General features: G+C 45.8%; 3 protein-coding genes across 3 annotated transcripts; 1 reads left to right on the forward strand and 2 right to left on the reverse strand.

Moving 5' to 3' along the window:
* The first annotated feature begins 5,603 nt into the window (after nucleotides 1–5,603).
* On the forward strand, nucleotides 5,604–6,122 carry LOC137356415 (histone H1-like). Its single transcript, XM_068022305.1, has 2 exons — nucleotides 5,604–5,742; nucleotides 5,875–6,122. The coding sequence occupies exons 1-2, from the start codon at nucleotides 5,604–5,606 to the stop codon at nucleotides 6,120–6,122; spliced, it is 387 nt and encodes a 128-aa protein (XP_067878406.1).
* Nucleotides 6,123–9,247: 3,125 nt separating this feature from the next.
* Nucleotides 9,248–12,466, reverse strand: LOC137356416 (histone H2A-like). The gene is made up of 2 exons (XM_068022306.1): nucleotides 12,110–12,466; nucleotides 9,248–9,367 (listed from the first exon to the last, which is right to left on the reverse strand). Exons 1-2 carry the CDS (start codon nucleotides 12,464–12,466, stop codon nucleotides 9,248–9,250), a joined length of 477 nt encoding a protein of 158 aa, XP_067878407.1.
* Nucleotides 12,467–13,497: 1,031 nt separating this feature from the next.
* Nucleotides 13,498–13,878, reverse strand: LOC137356299 (histone H2B type 1-O-like). The gene has a single exon (XM_068022173.1). The coding sequence runs from the start codon at nucleotides 13,876–13,878 to the stop codon at nucleotides 13,498–13,500; it is 381 nt and encodes a 126-aa protein (XP_067878274.1).
* Between the last annotated feature and the right edge of the window lie 9,682 nt (nucleotides 13,879–23,560).

Below are 23,560 nucleotides of genomic sequence, written 5' to 3' on the forward strand. Positions count from 1 at the left end.
TGCTTGTGGCACCATATAAGTGAGAGATAAGTTTGTATCGTCGGTCTCCCCGGGTGGATCTTTCGAGATAAAACGAATCTGACATTTCAGCCTACAACTCAATAGTTACAGGTCAGTCAGTCTAACCTCAGTAGTGAGCAAAATATTGGAATCATTCTGAGAGACAGGATAAACTGTCACTTAGAAAGGCATCGATTAGTCAAGCAGAGTCAGCGTGGATTTGTGAAGGGAAGATGTCGTCTGACCAACTTGATCGAATTTATTGAATTAATAACAAGGAAGTTGTATGAGGGCACTGTAGTTGATGTGGTCGACATGGACTTTAACAAGGATTTTGACAAGGTCCCACATGGCAGACTGTTTCAAAAAGTAAAATCCCGGGGGATCCAGGAAAATACAGTAAGCTGGATGTAAATTAGGTTTAGTGGCAGGCAATAAATGGTAATTATTAACGGGTGTTTTTGCGATTGGAGGGCTGTTTCCATTGGCGTTCCGCTCAGTACTGGGTCACCTGCTCATTGTGGTATATATTAATGATTTGAACGTAAATGGAGGGGAAATGATCAAGAAGCTTACAGACGACACAAAAATTGGTCGTGTGATAGAAAGCGAGGAGGATTGCTGTAGGCTGCAGGAAGATATTGATGCTCTGGACATATGGGCAAAAAAATGACAAATGGAATAAAATTCGGATAAGTGTGAGGGAGGTCAAACAAGGCAAAGGAATACATGATTAATGGGAATATACTGAGTTGTGTAGAGAATGTGAGGGACCTTGGAGTAAATGTCCACTGACCCAGAAGGTAGGAGGACAGGTCGACAAGGTGGTTAAGAAGGCATATGGAATCCTTCCCTTTATTAGCTGAGGTATAGAATATAATAGCAGGAAGGTTATCCTGGAAATATATCAATCATTGGTTAGGCTACAACTTGAGGACTGTGTGCAGTTCTCATCACCTCATTATAGAAGTGATGTAATTGCTTTCACATGCGTTCAAGTCCTGGGAAGAAGGAATTTTCCTCCACACAAGATCAGGGGGCAGGTTGTTCAACCTTGCCCGTCTGAGAGCGAAGTCCAAAGTACGGAAAGTCCTCATCAGGGAACTCCTCTTTGCTGACGATGCTGCTTTAACATCTCACACTGAAGAGTGCCTGCAGAGTCTCATCGACAGGTTTGTGGCTGCCTGCAATGAATTTGGCCTAACCATCAGCCTCAAGAAAACGAACATCATGGGGCAGGACGTCAGAAATGCTCCATCCCTCAATATTGGCGACCACGCTCTGGAAGTGGTTCAAGAGTTCACCTACCGCGGCTCAACTATCACCAGTAACCTGCCTCTAGATGCAGAAATCAACAAGCGCATGGGTAAGGCTTCCACTGCTATGTTCAGACTGGCCAAGAGAGTGTGGGAAAATGGCGCACTGACACGGAACACAAAAGTCCCAGTGTATCAGGCCTGTGTCCTCAGTACCTTGCTCTACGGCAGCGAGGCCTGGACAACGTATGCCAGCCAAGAGCGACGTCTCAATTCATTCCATCTTCGCTGCCTTCGGAGAATACTTGGCATCAGGTGGCAGGACTATATCTCCAACACAGAAGTCCTTGAAGCGGCCAACATCCCCAGCTTATACACACTACTGAGTCAGCGGTGCTTGAGATGGCTTGGCCATGTGAGCTGCATGGAAGATGGCAGGATCCCCAAAGACACATTGTACAGCGAGCTCGCCACTGGTTTCAGACCCATCGGCCGTCCATGTCTCCGCTTTAAAGACGTCTGCAAACGCGACATGAAATCCTGTGACATTGATCACAAGTCGTGGGAGTCAGTTGCCAGCGTTCGCCAGAGCTGGCGGACAGCCATAAACGCGGGGCTAAAGTGTGGTGAGTTCCTGCAGTTGGCAGGAAATAAGACAGAGGCACAAGGGAAGAGCCAACTGTGTAACAGCCCCAACAATCAATTTTTTCTGCAGCACCTGTGGAAGAGCCTGTCACTCTAGAATTAGCCTTTATAGCCACTCCAGGCACTGCTCCACACACCACTGACCACATCCATTGTCTGTGGAGATAAGGAGGCCAAAGAAGAATTGAATTATAGAGGGTACAGAGGAGATTTACAAGGATGTTGCCGGGACTGGAAAAAATGCAGCTATGAGGAAAGATTGGGTGGCCTGGGACTGTTCCCCTTGGAACAGAGAATGGTAGATCTGATTGAAATGTATAACATTTTGAGAGGCCTGGATAGAGTGGATGTCAAGGGCCTATTTACCTTCGTAGGGAGGTCAGTGACGAGGGGACAAAGACTTAAAGTGTTTGGTAGAAAGATTAGAGGGGAGATAAGGGAAAGTTTTCCTCACCTAGCAATGCAAAACTGGGCATCCATGAGGCTCTGTGGGCCATTCGGATTAATGCGTACAGTGCTGGTCTCCTTATTTAAGGAACGGTTTAAATGCGTTGGAGGCAGTACAGAGAAGATTTACTAGGCTAATGCCTGGAATGGACGGGCTGTCTTACGAGGAAGGATTGGACAAGCTAGGCTTGTATCCACTGGAATTTAGAAGAGTAAGATGTGACTTGATTGAAACATATAAGATCCTGAGGGGTCTTGACAGGGTGGATGTGGAAAGGATGTTTCCCCTTGTGGGAGAATCTATAACTAGGGGTCACTGTTTAGAAATAAGGGGTCGCAAATTTAAGACAGAGATAAGGAGATTTTTATTTTCTTTCGGAGGCTCGTGAGCCTTTGGAATTCTCATCCTCAAAAGGCGATATAAGTGGAGTCTTTGAATATTTTTAAGGCAGAGTAAATAGTTTCTTCACGAGCAAGGGAGTGGAGGATTACCGGGGGGTGGTGGAAATGTGAAGTAATCAGTAGAGACAAAAACGTATTGAATGGCATGGCAGAGCAGGCTCGAAGGACCGAGTGGCCTACTCCTGATCATAATTCGTATGTTCGTACATGAGGATCGAGTTACCAACAACAGTAGAATTGTACTCAACTGCAATCTGTAATCTCATGGCCCGGCATATCCCCCACTCTACCATTACCATCAAGGCAGGAGACCAAACGTGGTTCAATGAAGAGTACAGCAGAGCATGCCAGGAGCAGCACCCGGCATACCTCAAAATGAGGTGTCAACCTGGGGAAGCTACAACACAGGATTATTTGGGGGCCAAATTGCGTAAGCAGCATGCGATAGACAGAGCCAAGTGATCTCATAACCAACAGATCAGATCTAAGCTCTGCAATCCTGTCACATCATCCTGACTTAGAATTATATTGCTGTTCATTCACTGTCGCTGTGTCAAAATCCTGGAACTCCCTTCCTAACAGCACTGTGGCTGTACCTACCTCACATGGAGTGCAGCAGTTCAAGAAGCCATTTCACCACAACCTCCTCAAGGGCAGTGAGGGATGGGCAATAAATGCTGGCCGAGCCAGCAACACCCACATCATATGAATGAATTTGAAAAAAAGTGTGGCGGTTGGTTATTTAGTTAGAGATACAGCACTGAAACAGGCCCTTCGGCCTACCGAGTCTGTGCCGACCATCAACCACCCATTTTATACTAATCCGACACTATTTCCATATTCCTACGACATCCCCACCTGTCCCTATATTTCTCTAACACCTACCTATACTAGGGGCAATTTATAATGGCCAATTTACCTGTCAACCTGCAAGTCTTTTGGCATGTGGGAGGAAACCGGAGCACCCGGTTCTGGAACTCACTACCTGAAAGGGTAGTTGAGGCATAAACCTTCAACTCATACAAAAGAGGTCTGGATATGCATCTCAAATGCCGTAATCTGCGGGTTACGGACCAAATGCTGGCAACTGGGATTAGAATAGGTGGAATTCTTTTCGGCTGGCACAGACACGATGGGCCAAGTGGCTTCTTTCTGTGCCATAAAATGTCGATGCTTCTGTGATTCTAAGTGAATACATATCTCTCTATCTCACCATCCTCCAAGCCTCTCCCCCAATCCAGATCTTTCTCTCTCTCTGCCTTTTTTTCGCTATTGATGCTGTCTCTCTCCCTCTGCCTTTGGTGCTGTATCTATGTTGGAGATACAGTTACTAAGTGTTATATGTATGCATTCAATTGTAGAACTGATAGTCTCTCTCTCTGAATATTCAGGTGAAGGTGAAATACTGTTATTCAGTGTGAAAGGGACACACAGTTGGAAATTGTAAGACTGAAACGGTCTGTCTCCCTCCCTCTCTCACCCCTCACTCTCTTTCACTCACCCTCTCTCTGTCGCTCTGTTGTTGTATATGAAAGAGGAATGAAGTTATTGAGCGTGTTATGGATACGCTGAAGAGACGTACGGTACTGGAACAGTGAACACGCCACCGGTGCGGCAGGTGAGACGGTCACTGTCACTTCTCCGCTCGTATGTTCGAATCTGACGGTGTGTTTATCCATCTTCAGTCCTGAATCTAAGCACGGAGAGAACCAGCCTGTCACTGCCTGGAACAAAATAAAAACACTGTGTATGAATGTGGGATTATTGTGCAACTGGACGTCTCTCCTTGAAAATGGGATGTCTAGGACACCTAGAAAAAAATATGGATGGAATGTAGGGACAGACAGGGCATAATTTGTATTTTCACCGTCAGGAAACATGTTTGTGTGTGATCAATATAATAACATCAAAGCCGATATTGGTTTGAACAGATTCAAAGCTGTGATTGGCTCTTGACGCCAAATCTGGGAAACAGACAACATTCGCAGCGCCAGTCTCAGAGTGTTTAACACTTACTGAGTCTAGAAAATGCAAATACCCGCCGCGAATCCGCAGCACAGGCCGAGCGGAGGGGAAATCCTGTCCTGGGAACGCTAAATTTAACGAACAGTTCGGCCTGAGATTGTGTGGATGTGAATATTGTGGAAGAGAGTGTATTAAAGGGGCGGGCGCGTTAGTCTAATGCCACTGTGTTTGTGGGTCTGGTCTCATCGCCGGATTTCCGAGTCCCTCTTGCGTAAAATAACAAGATTTTCCAGTCAAAGAAGCACTTTGCTCCCCTATTCATCCTCAAAGTGGGAATTCAGTGTTGTTTGTTTGTTGATTTCAAGATTTTAATCGAAAAGTATGGAACATGTCAGCGATCGGCTGAGAGAGAGTCATCAGTGCAGCAATGAAACGGGTTTCAGTCGAAAATGGAATTCTTTACTTCAAGTGAAACCTTTGTGACAGCAAACATTCTGATGTCAGAGACAGGAAGGATCTAGCCTGGGACTCTGGAATACCCGAATTTCAGTGGAATTGGAGAGTTTAGGACCAGAGAGAAACACAGAGAGGCAGCAGGAGCCGGGAGCTGACAGCAGGTTGTCTCCGCCCCGTCCGCTCACTGCCTTTAAGTTGCTCAGTGCCGCCACCACCAGCTTCATTTCTGACCCAGTTCTGACTGACAGAGAGACTTTGTGCAGATTCCTGGACATGACCGATACTGCAGCCGCCGAAACGGCTCCTCCAGCCGCCGCCTCTCAAGTCAAGTCTCCCAAGAAGAAGAAGGCGGCTCCCCGGAAGGGGTCAGGCGGTCCCAAGTTGGGCGAGCTGATCCTCAAGACTGTGGCGGAATGCAGTGTCCGCAGTGGGATGTCACTGCAGGCAATAAAGAAGGCTCTGCGTGTTAAAGGTGTCGATGTGGAGAAGAGCAAGTTCCCAATCAAGCAAAGTATCAAGCGGCTTGTGGCGAAAGACTTCCTGGTGCAGACGAAGGGCACGGGGGCCTCCGGCACCTTCAAAATCGCGAAACAGGAAAAGAAGGGAAATGTGGTGAAGAAGACAGGAGCAGCCAAGAGATCTTTAGTGAAGAAAACAGCTGCCAAGAAACTGATAACAAAGAAAACAGCCAAGAAATCCCCAGGGAAGAAAATAGTCGCCAAGAAAGTGAGCAGCAAGAAGACAGCAGCCAAGAAAGTGAGCACCAAGAAGGCGGCAACGCCAAAGAGGGCGGTAAAGAAAGCAACGCTTCCAAAAAAATCTCCAGCGAAGAATGCCAAAAAAGCCAAGAGGGCCACGGGCGGAAAGCCGCCCAAGAAAGTCCAATCATCAAGGGGCGGGAAGAAGCCGAAAGCAGCAAAGGCTCAGAAAGCAGCCCCTGGAAAGAAGTGAAACAGCACGGGAAACTTGTAGACATCTGAACCCAAAGGCTCTTTTCAGAGCCACCCACGTCTCTCAGGAAAGAGCTGATCCCCCGATCAAATGATCCCTGTCCCGCAGTCGTGTGCACATTTCACCTGGAAATGATTTGAAGTAAATCCAGGTTCCCTGGTGACTCTCAACCCAGCCCTTCCTCACTCTCTGTAACAAATCAGGGATGTCCGGGCCTCACTGTACCCGGGTATATGTTCGGTGAAGTCTCAGTTCATGCCCGTTTCAGGGCGACAGCCTGTAACACAGTAACACGGGCGAGAAACCCCGCGTCACATCTCAAACTCCAATACATGATTTTCTAAAATTCAGCTGGTGTTCGGTTTCAGTAAACTGCTCAATCCGTCTGGGAGGAGAGGTATGCCGAAACAGGTTGACTTGTGATCGGAAGCACTGCACTTAGGCGGGTGTATTGCGAACTTTTAATTGTAACAGATCCTTATTTAAAGCGCTAATTTCTGTTATCAGTGACTATCAATGCCGAATCTCCAGGTTTTATGCTGAGCTCTCATGTCGAGAACTGTTTTTTCTTGAATTGGCGGTTCGAGCAAGTGGGAGGCGGAGCGAGAGGATCAAAGACATTTCTCTGCTCTGTCTGTCACTCAGTTTCCTCCAGACCCGCCTCTGGCTCTCTGTCTCTTTCTCAGTCAGGTCGGGGCAGGCTGTATAAAAAGGCAGCAGAAAGTGCTCGTTTCTCATTCAGAATCGGTTTGTCTGAAGAAGCGTCATGACACATATCACAGCTGGACCAGGAGAAGGCTTTTGACAGGATATCGCACACCTACATGATGGACGTGCTTTCCAAAATGGGGTTTGGGGAGGGAATCTGCAATTGGATACAACTGCTCTACACAAACATCAGTAGCGCAGTGTCAATCAACGGGTGGGAATCGGAAAGTTTCCCGATCAAATCTGGAGTCAGACAGGGCTGTCCTCTGTCCCCGGTCTTGTTTGTTTGCTGTATTGAACCCTTTGCTGAGTCTATTAGGAAGGATGCGAGCATAAGAGGGGTGACAATCCCAGGCAGCGGAGGCACTCAGGTCAAAACCTCCCTGTACATGGATGACGTCGCCGTCTTCTGCTCGGATCCGCTGTCCATGCGCAGACTGATGAGCATCTGCGACCAGTTCGAACTGGCCTCGGGAGCCAAAGTTAACCACGGCAAGAGCGAGGCCATGTTCTTTGGGAGCTGGGCTGACCGATCCTTTGTCCCCTTCACTGTCAGGTCAGATTACCTGAAGGTGCTGGGGATATGGTTCGGAAGGGCCGGGGCGTGCACCAAAACATGGGAGGAGCGAATAGCCAAGGTACGACAAAAGTTGGGCATGTGGGGGCAGCGATCTCTCTCCATTGTGGGTAAGAACCTGGTCATCAGGTGCGAGGCGCTCACGTTGTTGCTCTACGTGGCGCAGGTCTGGCCCATACCCCACTCCTGCGCCGTGGCAGTCACCCGAGCCATTTTCCGCTTCGTCTGGGGATCTAAACTGGACCGGGTCCGGAGGGACACGATGTTCAAATCTCTGGACATGGGCGGGAAAAATGTACCCAACGTGGCCCTCATCCTGATGACCACCTTCGTGTGCGGCTGCATCAAGCTGTGTGTCGACCCCCAGTTCGCAAACTCCAAGTGTCACTACGTGCTGAGGTTCTATCTGTCCCCGGTGTTGCGAAGGATGGGCCTGGTCACATTGCCGCGGAACGCTCCATGCAGTTGGGCGGCGCCGTACCACCTATCCTTCGTGGAGCAGTTTCTGCGGAAAAACACCTTTGACCACCGGTCCATCAGGCAGTGGTCTGCACGGAATGTCCTCAAGGCCCTACGGGAAAAGGAAACGGTGGATCCTGTCGGATGGTTCCCCGAGCAGACCGTCAAAGTCATTTGGCGGAATGCCTCATCACCAGAACTTTCAAACAAGCACCAAGACGTAGCTTGGCTGGTGGTGAGAAGGGCCCTCCCCGTCAGATCCTTCATGCACACCCGAAGTCTCGCCCCCTCCGCACAGTGCCCCCGCGTTGGCTGTGGTGGGGAAGAGACGGTCGCCCGCCTCCTCCTGGAATGTGCCTTTGCAAAGCAGGTGTGGAAAGAGATGCAGTGCTTTTTGTCAAGGTTCATCCCAAGCAGCTCTGGACACAGGAGTCTGTGCTCTACGGGCTGTTCTCAGGGATGCACACCGAGACAAACATCAACTGCTGCTGGAGGACTATCAATTCGGTGAAAGACGCCCTTTGGTCTGCCCGAAACTTGCTGGTCTTCCAGCGCAAAGAGTTGTCCACCACCGAATGTTGCAGACTGGCACATTCCAAGGTCCAGCACTACGTGCTGAGGGACGCACTAAAGCTTGGGGCAGCCGCAGCAAAGGCTCAATGGGGAAAGACCACTGTGTCAGGTCCCCCCACCAAGCTAAACTGAGGGGCTGGATCAATGGGAAACCCCTCGAACTGTATCGTTAATATTCTCAATTGCTGTAAATGTAAAACTGTAATTGACATGACAATTGTGAAACGGAAGGGTTGGGAAGAAACTCATGACATTATTGAAAGAAACTGATCTCTTTTGCAATGTTTGTATTTTTTCGTGCTGTTTGGAAACTGTTTGGCAATGTAATTTTTACAGATTTTTATGAATAAAGTATATTTTGGAAAAAAAAAGGAAGAGGTAAAGGAGGCAAAGGACTGGGCAAAGGCGGAGCAAAGCGGCACCGCAAAGTGCTTCGTGATAACATCCAGGGCATCACCAAGCCAGCAATTCGCCGCCTGGCTCGCCGTGGCGGAGTGAAGCGCATCTCGGGTTTGATCTATGAGGAGACCCGTGGGGTGCTGAAGGTTTTCCTGGAGAATGTGATCAGAGATGCGGTCACCTACACTGAGCACGCCAAGCGCAAGACGGTCACCGCCATGGATGTGGTGTACGCTCTGAAACGTCAGGGCCGCACTCTCTATGGATTCGGCGGCTAAACAAATCCACCTTGTCTACCAAAAACAAAAGGCTCTTATAAGAGCCACCCAAAACCTCATATTGAGATAAGTGACCTTGAAACTGCAGCGGGGATGTCTTGGGATGTGAAATTGTTGTAGCTCATCCAATGTTATGTGGACTTTATCAGATCAGTTTTGCATTCTCTTGTAGTCACTTTACGTCTCGCACATTTTTTCACTGTCTTCTTCTGTTCCATGTTGCATTTGATAATGTCCATTGCCGACCTGAACTGCCGGTAAAGATGTAGAAAAGGATTTACTCCCGTTAGAGTAAGAAATGGCCGGAGCTTTATTCCCGCCAAAGACCGAACTGGGAATGAACCCCTATTCAAACCGTGTTGGAAGACACAGAGGGGGATCTAGGGCGGAAAAAAATCACGCGAAAAGCACTGAGATTTTATAATCGTTCCCGCCAAATTAGGTTTTTTTTCATCTTTGCGTCGTTTACTAATTTGAAAATGGCGGGCTTTTTGAAATTGATTCAATTTCAGTTGCATTTCAACCGGATGTTGCCGGGACTGGAAACAATGCAGCTATGAGGAAAGATTGAATGGTCCGTGGTTGTTCTCTGTGGCACAGAGAATGCTGAGGAGAGATCTTATTGAATTGGATTACATTTTGAGAGGCCTGGATAGAGTGTAGGTTAAGGGCCAATTTACACAAATACAGAGGTCACTGACTAGGGGTCAAAGACTTAAAGCGTTTGGTAGAATGATTAGAGGGAAGATGAGGACAAGGTTTTTTTCCCTCTCATCTACAGGATGGTGGGGGTCTGGAACTCAATGCCTGAAAGGGTAGTTGAGGCAGAAATCTTCAAATCATTCAAAAGAAGTCTGGATATGCACCTCAAGTGCATATTCTACAGGATTACAGACCAAATGCTGGCAGGTGGGATTAGAATGGGTGGAGAGCTTTCCGGCTGGCACAGACACGATGGTCCAAGTGGCTTCTTTCTGTGCCATAAACTTTCAATGATTTTCAGAAAAGAGAAGGCTGAGGGGGGACATGATTGAGGGATCCAAAATTATGAAGGTCATTGATTGGTTAGACAGGAGGAAACTTTTTGTTTTCCCTTCGCGGAGGGATCAATAAGTAGTGGGAATAGATGTAAGGTAAGGGGCAGGAGGTTTAATGGAGGTCTGAGGGAGAAAAAAACACTCATCATGTGGTTGGAATCTGGAACACACTGCCTGAATAGGTGGTAGAGGCAGGAACCCTCACAACATTTAAGAGGTATTTAGAAGAGCACTTGAAACGCCATCGCATACAAGAATACGGGCCAAGTGCTGGAAAATGGGATTAGAATAGTTAGATGATTGAAGAAATACTTGCAGGTTTATAGGTAAATTGCCCCTAGTGTAGGTAGATGGTAGGAGAATGGTGGGGATGCCGTAGGGAATATGGGATTAATGGAGGATCAGTATAAATGGGTGGTTGTTGGTCGGCACAGACTCGGTGGGCCGAAGGGCCTGTTTCTCTGCTGTGTAACTCCATGACTCGATGTTTAGTTATCGCGTCATGAATTAAACGGTTGCATTTGATAATGTCCATTGACGGCCTGAACTCCTGGTGAAGATGCAGGATTTATTCCCGTTCGAAGAAGCAATGACCGGAGCTTTATTCCCGCCTGAGACCGAATAAGGAATGAACCCCAATTCAAACCGTATTGGAAGAAACGGAGGGGGAATCGAGGGCCGAAAGATGAAGCTCCAAGTAATGAGATTTTATAATTGTTCCCGCCGAATTCGGTTTTATTTAATCTTTGAGTCGTTTGCTAATTTGAAATTGGCGGGCTTTTTGAAATTGATGAAATTTCAGTTGCTGTTCAGCCAATCAGGGAGCAGCAATTCCCACCGCCCTTTTCCATCCCAGACATCGTTTCAAATTGGATGATGGACGGTGCTTCATCCAATCACAACATTAGGGCGGTCCTTCGACTGTCTTAAATAGGCAGTCCCTGATCAGCTTCAGCATTAAACGCGACATTGTGTAAGGTCTCCGTAGATAATGGCCAGAACCAAGCAGACAGCGCGCAAATCGACCGGAGGGAAAGCTCCCCGCAAGCAGCTGGCTACCAAAGCGGCCCGCAAGAGCGCTCCAGCCACGGGCGGAGTGAAGAAGCCTCACCGTTACAGACCCGGCACTGTGGCTCTGAGGGAGATCCGCCGCTACCAGAAATCCACCGAGTTGCTCATCCGCAAACTGCCCTTCCAGCGCCTGGTGCGGGAGATCGCACAGGACTTCAAGACAGACCTGCGCTTCCAGAGCTCTGCCGTCATGGCCCTGCAGGAGGCCAGCGAGGCTTACCTGGTGGGGCTCTTTGAGGACACCAACCTGTGCGCCATCCACGCCAAGCGAGTCACCATCATGCCCAAAGACATCCAGCTGGCACGCCGCATCCGCGGGGAGCGAGCCTAAACTGACCCTGCCCGGAACTGAGTTCGGCATCAAATACCACAACGGCTCTTTTAAGAGCCACCAAATCGACAAAAGAAAGAGTTGTGATCTCTTGTTCATTCCAGCACATAAACGTCATAGAAGGATTTGACCACTTCTTTACTCAAAGCCGGGAGACACAAATACTTTTGTCTGCATCCGGTAGCTGGAGATTTAATGACGTGTCTTGTAAGATCTAGAGTAGCGATACCAATGTGCACAGCGCATTTTAATAAACCGGCGATCGTTTTAGGACTGAACAAATGTTTGTGGGACATAAAGGGTAGAATGGTAAAAATGCCTTTCCAAAAGGGTCTGAGGGAATTAGAATGCATTTCATCTGATGAGCAACTAAATGCCAAAATCCAGTACACTTCATTCCAACACAAAACAATGATAACAGTGTAATATTACAGTCTCTCAGACAGTAACCAGCCCTTTCACAGATAAAGTGGGTGGCTCTGAAAAGAGCCTTTGGGTTCACAGATTCAAGTCAGGCCGCTTCACTTGCCCTTCGTGCTCGGAGCGCTGGTTTTCTTGGGCAGCAGCACGGCCTGGATATTAGGCAGCACCCCGCCCTGAGCGATGGTCACCCCTCCCAACAGCTTGTTCAGCTCCTCGTCGTTGCGGACGGCCAGCTGCAGGTGTCTGGGGATGATGCGGCTCTTCTTGTTGTCCCGGGCCGCGTTGCCGGCCAGCTCGAGGATTTCAGCTGTCAGATACTCGAGCACAGCAGCCAGATAGACCGGGGCTCCGGCACCCACCCGCTCAGCATAGTTCCCCTTCCTGAGGTGGCGGTGAACACGGCCGACCGGGAACTGCAATCCAGCTCGGGAGGAGCGAGACTTGGCCTTGGCACGAGATTTACCACCGGTCTTCCCTCTTCCAGACATTGCCACAATCTCACAAACACTTTCACGAAGAATGCTGAGATCCGCCCACATTCCTCCTCCTTGTACCTTCTGGAGGAATGGTGTTGGGGACACTGCTGATTGGTCAGTCAGCACTCGGTGTCATTGTGCTGTCCATGTAACCAATCAGAGAGCTGCTCAATTCACCAATCACAAGAAGACAGTGAGTTGAGAGCGGAAAATAAGAGCGCGAAATGGTCAGGCTCCCAACGATATTTCACATTTGAAAAGCCTGCCAGTATATTTGTAAAACAAGGGGCGGCTTCAATATAGAATATCACATTTATAGGTCATATTGTTTTACAGAAAACATTGCAAAAACGTTTTCATTTTTTTATTCCGAAGGGTCACTGACCCGAAACGTTAACTCTGCTTCTCTTTCCACAGATGCTGCCAGACCTGCTGAGTGAATCCGGCATTTCTTGTTTTTGTTTCATTTTTTTATTCCACATTTTGTCCCAGATTCGCTTTTGTAATCCGCCATGTATTCTGCTTTATTCTTTTTCATGATACAGTCCAACCAGCGGCTGAAAGACTCATTCACAGCATTTTGTAACCGGACACATTTCAGGTCAATCTTCGTAATTATACTGTATCACTGATTCTAGATTGATCCCTTTTCGTGGGAGACAAAAGCGGAGTATAGATTTTCAGTGTCACCGGTTAGAGACTGAGGGTGCCTAAACCAACGGGATTTCTTAACAATGTACTTATTCATAAAGATAGTCAAACTTCAACACGGCAACCAAGTAACTGAGAACATCTTTAAATCATGCCTTAAATCAGCTTTCATTTTCGAAATATAGCAAAGGGGCCGAATGAATCTGCATTAACCTGAACTGGACGGATTTAAACAGAGATTTACAACCGCCATCAAAAATTTGCAGAGTGTTCGTATTAACATATAAAGAATTCGATAATCATGATGATGTTGTAGCTATTTCAGAGAAGTTGTGGGTGGCTCTTAAAAGAGCCTTTTTTGTATATTGTGTTTTTCAGTCCATGATGGATATTTACTTGGAGCTGGTGTACTTGGTGACCGCCTTTGTACCTTCCGACACGGCATGTTTGGCCAGCTCCCCGGGCAGCAGCAAGCGCACGGCGGTCTGGATCTCCCGGGAGCTGATGGTGCTGCGTTTGTTGTAATGGGCCAGGCGGGAAGCCTCACCCGCGATTCGCTCGAAAATATCATTCACAAACGAATTCATGATGCTCATGGCCTTGGAGGAGATGCCGGTGTCAGGGTGAACCTGCTTCATCACTTTGTAAACGTAGATGGAGTAACTTTCTTTCCTGGATCTTCTCCGTTTCTTGCTGCTCTTTGGTGGCGCCTTCTTCTGAACTTTCTTGGCGCCCTTCTTGGAAGGTGCTGCTGTTTTCTTGTCGTCAACCATGATCACGATCAACTTCAGACACAGAATAACCGAAATTTCGCTCCAAGCTCGCATTTTATAGACATCCCCAGAACCCTATGCTAATGAAGGATGGGAGAAGACCATGCTCATGATTGGCTGGTTTACAATGATGTCACTGGCTGATGTTCGGCGGCGCAGTGGTTCGCACCGCAGCCTCACAGCTCCAGGGACCCGGGTTCAATTCTAGGTACTGCCTGTGTGGAGTTTGCAAGTTCTCCCTGCGTCTGTGTGGGTTTCCTCCCACATGCCAAAGACTAGCTGGTTGATAGGTTAATTGGCCTTTATAAAATTGCCCCTAGTATAGGTTGGTGGTAGGGAAATATAGGGACAGTTGGGGATGTGGTAGGAATATGGAATTAGTATCGGATTAGTATAAATGGGTGGTTGATGGTCGGCACAGACATGGTGGGCCGAAGGGCCTGTTTCAGTGCTGTATCTCTAAAACTAAAACTAAAAGCTAAATCTGTCTGATTGGATATCTAAAGTAACCAATCACACTTCATGCCTATCACAGCCACAAACTGACGCAGCAGTCAGATCGTCCAAACTCCTTTGGCCGCCCTTAACCATGACTTTCTCAGTCCCTCTGTCTCTTCAACCATTTCCATTTTGCTGGTACGAACACGTCTATTTTTTCACTCTGTACATATAATTTCTCGACACTTCCATTCCTTATCAGGATGTACCGTCCCTGCTGCACCTCCGTCCATCACCAGGACGGAACCGTCCAGTATAGTTGGGGTCTGACATGAGCAAGTGCAAGCATTGAAGTGCAAGTCTTTAAATCTATGTTGCGTGCCAAATAAGGTTGGTCAGCTGCAGCCACAAGTAACCACATGAAAGATTTATATAGTGGCAATTACATAATTCTGGCTGAAACTAGGCGAGGCATGGGAACTTATTATTACTGGCTACAAATATTCATCAAGACAGGTCTGAAAACATATGGAGGGTTGTGGAGTGGAAAGAGTTGATCAAATATAATATGAGAACACTGGCAGCGATGATGTTTTTGAGTTATTAACAAAAGAATCTATTTGGTCATATATACGGAATATGGCAGGAGGAAATGCATGGACATTCTGGGTCGTGTCATGTTTGTCTTTCCCTGCAGGACATGTGAGTGTGGGTTTCATTCTGTGCCTATCAGTATGTGATATTTAACTGTGGCTTTTACTCCGTATTGGGCAATCTATGGTCAATGATTTTGTGATTTAATTCAGTAATTTCAATCTTCAATAGGTGATTCTGTTTTTTTTTTCTTTCTCTGTAACATTCAGTTTCTAAGTGGATGATTATGGGTTTTGTTCTGTCCCTATGAGCTTCTACTGAGTGAGTGTGGGTTTTGTTATGTATCTGTTAATATCTGCTTTTGGAGTCTGGGTGTTTCTCTTTATCTGTCAATTTCTGAATTGTGAATTTGGATTTTAATCTGCACCTGTCAGTTTCTGGTATGAAATGTTGTTTGATTTTGTCTCTGTACCTGTTAGTAAGTGACATTTTTGTGTAGCTTTACACAGCACATGTTAATTGATGACACGTCAGCGTTGTTTTCACTCTACATGTCAGTCTCTGGTTTGGAGCCTCACCTGTGTTCTGTACCCATCAGACGTCTTCATATAAGGATGGGTTTTAACCTGTTCCTTTCAATCTGTTGTATGTAAGTACTGTTTATTATCTGTATCTGTAAGTTTCTGATGAATGAATGTGGTCTGTATCACGTCCCTGTCAGTGGTTCATTAAGAGATATTTTACACTGTACCTGCCTGTTCTGATATGTGAGTGTGGGTTGTGATCTATGGCTGGCCGTTTCTGGTATGAGACATGAGCATTGTTTTTACTCTGTGCATGTTCGCCTCAAGTGTCAGAAGCTGGGTTTAATAGTACAGCTCACTCTCTGCTGTATGATTATGGATTTTCATCTGGACAAGTTAATTTCTGGTACGGGCATGTGAATTTTATTCTCTATGCCAATTTATGGTATGTGATAATGTGTTCTTTCTGTTCTGTCAGTTTCTGCTGAACTGTATGGTGGATTTGCTTTCAATCTGCCAAGTTCTGCGATGTGAATGTTGGTTTTACTTTGTATTTGTCATCGAGAGACAGAGTCATAGAGTTATACAGCACAGAAACAGGCCCTTAGACACATTGATGGCCGGCACAGGCACAATCAGTGATCTATTCTAATCCCATTTTCCAGCACTTGGCCCATCGCCTTGTATGCTATGGCCTTTCAAATGTATATCTAAATACTTCTTAAATGTTGTGTGGGGTCCTGCCTCTACCACCCCTTTCAGGTAATGTGTTCCAGATTCCAACCACCATCTGGGTGAAAATGAAAAAACAAAACAATCCTCAAATCCACTCTAAACCTCCTGCTTCTTACATTAAATCATGGCTGATCTGTTTCTGACTTGAATTCCACACTCATATCTACTCCCAATAATCTTTGATTCCCTTGCCTAACAAGAATCTATCAATACCTGACTGAAAAATAATATATTCAGTGACACCGCCTCCACCACCTTCTAAAGCACTGAATTTCAAAGTCTCACAAACCTCAGAGGGATAAAACAAATCTCCTCATCTCGGTCCTAAAAGTGTGACCCATACTTTTAAAGCAGCGCACCTGATTTCTGAACTCATCCACAAGAGGAAACATCCTTTCCCCATCCACCTTGTCAAGACCATTCAGGATCTTATACACTACAATCAAGTCTCCCCTCACTCTTCTAAACTCCAGTGAAAACTAACCCAGTCTGTCCAACCTTTCCTCATAAGACATCCACACATTCCAGGTATCAATCTAATAAACCTCCTGTGAAACACCTCCAACACATTTACTTCCTTCCTTAAATATGGAGACCAAAACTGCACACAGTATTCGAGCTGTGGTCTCACCAAAGCCCCGTATAACTGAAGCATAACATCCTTAGATGAATTTTCAATTCCTGTTTTAATAAAGGATAACTTTCCAATTCCCTTTGTGATTTGCCATACCTGCATACTAACGTTTTGTGACTCAAGCACAAGAACACCGAGATCCCTCTGCACCTCAGAATTCTGCAGTCCTTCTCCACAGATACTCAGCAGGCCTGCCAGCATCTGTGGAGACAGAAACAGAGATAACCATTCAGGTCAATGGTCTTTCATCAGAAAGGTCTGTTCTGATCGAAGGTCATTGACCTGAAATGTTAACTCACTTTCTCTCTCTACAGGTGCTGCCAGACTTGCAGATTATTTCCAGCATTTTCTGTTTTCATTTCCACTGCACATCGTATATTCTGGCAAATGAATGTGGGATTAATCTTTAACCTTTGGTTTCTGATATGTAAATGTGGATTTTACCTAGCATGTTGTCAGTTACTGCAATGCAAATATCTGTTTTATTCTGTAACATTTTGTTTGTGGTAATTGATTGTGGGTTTTACTCTGCATCTGCCAGTCTCTGTAATGTGAATGTGGCTTTTGGCTGTGCATGATTTGTGAGTATGTGTTTTACTTTCCCTGTATGTTTCTGAATGTGGATTTTGCTATGTACCTCAGTTACTTTATGTGTATATGTTGTATTCTGTTTCTATGCATGTATGGTGAGTGTAACATTTCCCCTGTATCTATCAGAATCACTCTTGTGAGGATGGTCATTATTCTGTACTTGTTGGTTTATGGTAGTCCTTGATTTACACTTTTACGGTCACTCTCTGATACGCTACTCTTCAGTTTACTCTGCACTTGTCAGATTCTGCTATGTGATATTGTCTTTTATCTATCTGTCTGTGTCTGGTATCCTATTGCAAGTTTTACTGTATACTCATCAGCTTCTGGTATTTAAGTATGAGGTTCACATTGTATCTTTCATCTTGTTCTGTATGAATCTGCTTCTGCCTTGAACTGACAGTTTCTACTCTGTGAGTGTACATTTGAAGGGTGCTTGTTAACCTCTGCTCTGTTTTACTCTGTGCATGTCAGTAACAGCAATGGGAAGTTGGGATTCATGCTGTATCTGCCATTTGATTTATTGATCTCTTCTGCTTTTTGGCTGGCCCACAGAAGACAGAGGGTGGTAGTAGATGGAAAGTATTCAGCCTGGAGCTCGGTGACCAGTGGTGTTCTGCAGGGATCTGTTCTGGGACCTCTGCTCTTTGTGATTTTTATAAATGACTTGGATGAGGAAGTGGAAGGCTGGGTTTGCAAGTTTGCCGATGACACGAAGATTGCTGGAGTTGTGGATAGTGTGGAAGGCTGTTGTAGGTTGCAACGGGACATTGACAGGATGCAGAGCTGGGCTGAGAAGTGGCAGATGGAGTTCAACCTGGAAAAGTGTGAAGTGATCCATTTTGGAAGGTCGAATTTGAATGCAGAATACAGGCTTAAAGACAGGATTCTTGGTAGTGTGGAGGAACAGAGGGATCTTGGGGTCCATGTCCATAGATCGCTCAAAGTTGCCACCCAAGTTGATAGGGTTGTTAAAAGGCGTTTGGTGTGTTGGCTTTCATTAACAGGGGGATTGAGTTTAAGAGCCGCGAGGTTTTGCTGCAGCTCTATAAGGCCCTGGTTAGACCACACTTGGAATATTGTGTTCAGTTCTGGTCACCTCATTATAGGAAGGATGTGGAAGCTTTAGAGAGGGTGCAGAAGAGATTTACCAGGATGCTGCCTGGACTGGAGGGCATGTCTTACGAAGAAAGGTTGAGGGAGCTAGGGCTTTTCTCATTGGAGCAAAGAAGGATGAGAGGTGACTTGATAGAGGGGTACAAGATGATGAGAGGTATAGATAAGAGTGGATAGCCAGAGACTTTTTCCCAGGGTGGAAAGGGCTATCACCAGGGGGCATAATTTTAAGGTGATTGGAGGAAGGTTTCGGGGAGATGTCAGAGGTAGGGTCTTTACACAGAGAGTGGTGGGTGCGTGGAATGCACTGCCAGTGCTGGTAGTAGAAGCAGATACATTAGGAACATTTAAGCGACTCTTGGATAGGTACATGGATGATAGTAGAAAGAAGGGTATGCAGGTAGTTTGATCTTAGAGTAGGTTAAAGGTTCGGCACAACATCGTGGGCCGAAGGGCCTGTACTGTTTAGTTTAGTTTAGAGATGCAGCACTGAAACAGGCCCTTCGGCCCACCGAGTCTGTGCCGACCATCAACCACCCATTTATACTAATCCTACACTAATCCCATATTCCTACCACATCCCCACCTGTCCCTATATTTCACTACCACCTACCTATACTAGGGGCAATTTATAATGGCCAATTAACCGAGCAACCTGCAAGTCTTTGGCATGTGGGAGGAAACCAGAGCACCTGGAGGAAACCCACGCAGACACAGGGAGAACATGCAAACTCCACACAGGCAGTACCCAGAATTGAACCCGGGTCGCTGGAGCTGTGAGGCTGCGTTGCTAACCACTGCGCTGTACTGTTCTATACCCCGTATCCTGAGACTGTGACCCCTGGTTCTGGACTCCCCAGCCATCGGGAACAACCTCCCTGCATTCAGCATGAATCCTGTTAGAATTTTATAGGTTTCTATGAGATCCCCTCTCATTCTTCTAAACCAAAGTAAATGTAGGCCTACTCTCCTCGTACATCAATCCTGCCAGCCCAGGAACCAAGGCGAGAACAAAATTCCTAAGATAAATAGACCAAAACTACACACAATACGGTGGCACAGTGGTTAGCACCACAGCCTCACAGCTCTAGCGACATGGGTTTGGTTCGGGGTACTGCCTGTGTGGAGTTTGCAAGTTCTTCCTGTGACCATGTGGGTTTCCGCTGGGTGCTCTGATTTTCTCCCACAGCCAAAGAGTTGCAGGTTGATAGGTAAATTGGCCATTGTAAATTGCCCCTAGTATAGGTTGGTGGTCGGGAAGGTGGGTAGAGGTAGGGAATATGGCATTAATGTAGGATTAGTATAAATAGGTGATTGTTGGTCGGATGGGGTTAATGTAGGATTAGTGTAAAAATAGGTGGTTGTTGGTCAGCACAGACTCGGTTGCCCAAAGGGCCTGGTTCAGTGCTGTATCACTCTATGACTCTAAATACTCCAGATGAGTCTCACCAAGGCCTTGTTTAACTGCAGTAAGACATCTGTGCTCCGACACTGAAATCCTCTTGCAACGAAGGCCAACATACCATTTTCCTTCCTAATTGCTTGCTGCACCTGAATGCTTGCTTTCAGCGACTGATGTACAAGGACACCCAGGTCTCGTTGCACCTCCCCCTTTCCCTATCTATCACTATTCAGATAATAATCTGCTTTACTGTTTTAAAACCAAAGTGGATAACTTCACTTTTATCCTATTTATATTTCATCTGCCACACAGTTGCCTACTCACCCAACTTGTCCAAATCACATTGGAGCCTTTTGCATCCTCCTCACAGCTCACAATCTCCCCCCCCCCCCCCCCCCCCCCCCACCCAAACCCCACCCCCAGCTCTGTGTCATCTGCAAACCTGGAAATGTTACATTTACTTCCCTCACCCAAGTCTGTAAGATATATTGTGAATAGCTGGGGCTCAAGCACAGTTTCCTGCAGTACCCCACTGGACCCTACCTGCCACACAGAAATATCCCCATTTATTCCTACTCTGTTTCCTGTCTGTCAACTAATTCCCAATCCCTGCCAGTATATTACCCCCAATCCCATGTGCTTTAATTTTGCACACTAACCTCTTATGTGGGACCTTGTCAAAAGCATTCTGAAAATCCAAATGCACCACATCCACTAGTTCTCCCTTATCTAGTCTGCTAGTTACATCCTCAAAAAACTCCAGTGGATTTGTTCAGCATGACTTCTCTTTCGTAAAACTATCACATCCTTTATAATAGACTCCAGCATTTTCCCCACTACTGATGTAAGGTTCACTCGTCTGTAATTCCTTTTTTTTCTCTCCCTCCTTGTTTTAAATAGTGAGGTTACATTTTCCACCCTCCAATCTGTACGAACTGCTCCAGAGTCTACAGAATTTTGGAATATCCGGTACTTCATATGTATCTCAGGCATTGTGGTGACAACTCTTTGTTTCACACGTTAATGTATCAATATGTGTTTACTTGTGTTTAATTTAAAATATGGATTAACAATGTTTTATTGCTGTAGGTTTTATTCAATTCTTGTTTGTGAGTTGTAGCTTTTTATCCAATTTGTATCTCTGCAAAAGCAATTGTGAATGACAATCTTTCAATTTTAGGGTATGACCTGACATGTAATGTCAAATTCCATCGGTTTGTCGTAAATGAACTAATCCTGTATGTTTTTGTCTGACCCTTAGTGACATGTTTACACTGGTGTGTAATTTGTAGCTCAGTTTATATTGTGGGGTATGTTATTGGGATTCATTCTGCAGCTTTCAATCAGGTACATTTTGTCTGTTCTGTTTAAGATTTGGTATTTGAATTGTAGCCAAGGCGTCACAGTGTATTGAAATCTGATAATGTGTGTGTTTTTGGACTGTGATTCATGTATCTACCAGTCAGTTGGAGAGAAATAGAAACAAATACTATCTCTATGCTCTGTTTGACTATTGGATTGATAATGTGTCTCTTTGGGATCAGTGTGGGTCTGACTACTTCTTTTGTTTGCTACACTGGAAATGATGACCTGACCATGTCACTGTACTTTGTGACTGATACTGTACCTAATATGTGTTGGAACGAGCTGGAGGTACTTTTCCATCTATTGATGAGTCATGACTTTCGTTCTGGTTCCTTCGAGTGTTTCCCTGGCAGAAAAAAAAGGTAACTCTTACACTTGAAGAACAGGTGAGTGAGAAGACACAAAAGTGATCAATGTCATATTTTCAATAATAATCATTCTGAGCAATCACAAAAGGAAAGTTCACACATAAGCAGTGTCAGTGTCCGAGTCCACTGCAGTACTGCAGCACTCTGCTTCTGTTTCCCAGGTATTTGGAGCAGTTTTACAGCAATTTTGTGACATTCAGAAACAACCCATGCCCCACACTGCTCAATGACACGGATAACTCAATGGAGAAGTGACATTTGCAAAAGCCAGAGTTCTATTTCCATGTTCAATTGTTCAACGGACAAGAAGTAATAACTGTTTAAAAAAGTGTCCTTAATCTACTCACCTGATCCTGCAATAGACAGTCTTTGAAAATCTGCCATGTCTACATTATTCAGCCATTTTTCTCCCACCATTCATCGAGAGATACAATACCCAAACAAGCCCTTCAGCCCATCGAGTCCTTCCTGACCATCAACCACCCATTTATACCAATCCTATATTAATCCCATTTTTCCCTCTCACGTCCCCACTATTCTCCAACAACATACCTACACCAGGGGCATTTTGTTTTTACAATGGCTAATTTGCCTATCAACTTGCAAGTCTTTGGCATGTGGAAGGAAACTAGAGCACCCAGCGGAAACCCATGCAGTCACAGGGAAAACTTGCAAAATCCACACAAGCAGTACGAAGAACCGGACCAATGTCACTGGTGCTTGAGGCTGCGGTGCTAGTCACTGTGCCACTCTGCCACCCAATTCACTATCCAACAACAACAAACAGTGAGATATTGAATCCGAACCAGGAACATTCATTACAGTTTGGAGAGAGAAATCAGCAATGATTTTGAAAAGCGAGTTCATCATATTCTGTCTCTCTCTCTCTGTCCAGACAATGCCCGAGAAAGACCTCTCCCTTTCCCCTGGCTCACTCCATGTTCCGGGTCCAGTTCCTGCTTCACAGTGCATATTACAAACAGTCCCCCAGTCCTGCTGAATTAGCAGAAGTAGACCATTCAGCCGCTCGAGCTTGCTCGTCTATTCAATTTGTTCATGGCTGATCAATTTCTGAGTTGAATTCCACACTCCCATCTATGCCTGATAATCTTTGATTCCCTTGCCTAACAAGAATCTATCTACCCCTGCCTTAAAAATATTCAATTACCCCACCTCCACCACCTTCTGAGGCAGAGAATTCCAAAGTTGCACAACCCTCGGAGAGAAAAAAATCTCATCTCTGTCCTAAAATGGCGACCCCTAATTCGAAAACAGCACCCCCGAGTTCTGAACTCATCCACAAGAGGAAACATCCTTTCCCCATCCACTTGTCAAGACCATTCACGATGTTATACACTTCAATCAAGTCTCCCCTCACTCTTCTAAACTCCAGTGAAGAAAAGCCCAGTCTGTCCAACCTTTCCTCATAAGACAACCCACTCATTCCAGGTATCAATCTAATAAACCTCCTGTGAAACGCCTCCAACACATTTACTTCCTTCCTGAAATATGGAGACGAAAACTGCACGCAGTATTCAAGATGTGGTCACACCAATGCCCTGTATAACTGAAGCATAACATTCTTCCATTTATTTTCAATTCCTCTCATGATAAAGGATAGTATTCCATTTTCCTTCTTGATGACTTGCTGTACCTGCATACTAACTTTTCATGACTCATGCACCAGAACACCGAGATCCCTCTGCACCTCGGAATTATGCAGTTGTTCTCCATTTAAGTAATACTTTGTTTTTTGAATCTTCCAGACAAAGCGAACAACTTCACATTTTTTCACATTACACTTCATCTGCCAGATTTCTGACCATTCACTCAACCATCTATCAAGGTCTGCAACCTCCTTATGTCCTCTTCACAACACACTTTCCTACCGATCTGTGTGTCATCTGTAAATTTA

Source organism: Heterodontus francisci, chromosome 45 (genome assembly GCF_036365525.1).
Source record: "Heterodontus francisci isolate sHetFra1 chromosome 45, sHetFra1.hap1, whole genome shotgun sequence".
Classification (NCBI taxonomy): domain Eukaryota; kingdom Metazoa; phylum Chordata; class Chondrichthyes; order Heterodontiformes; family Heterodontidae; genus Heterodontus; species Heterodontus francisci.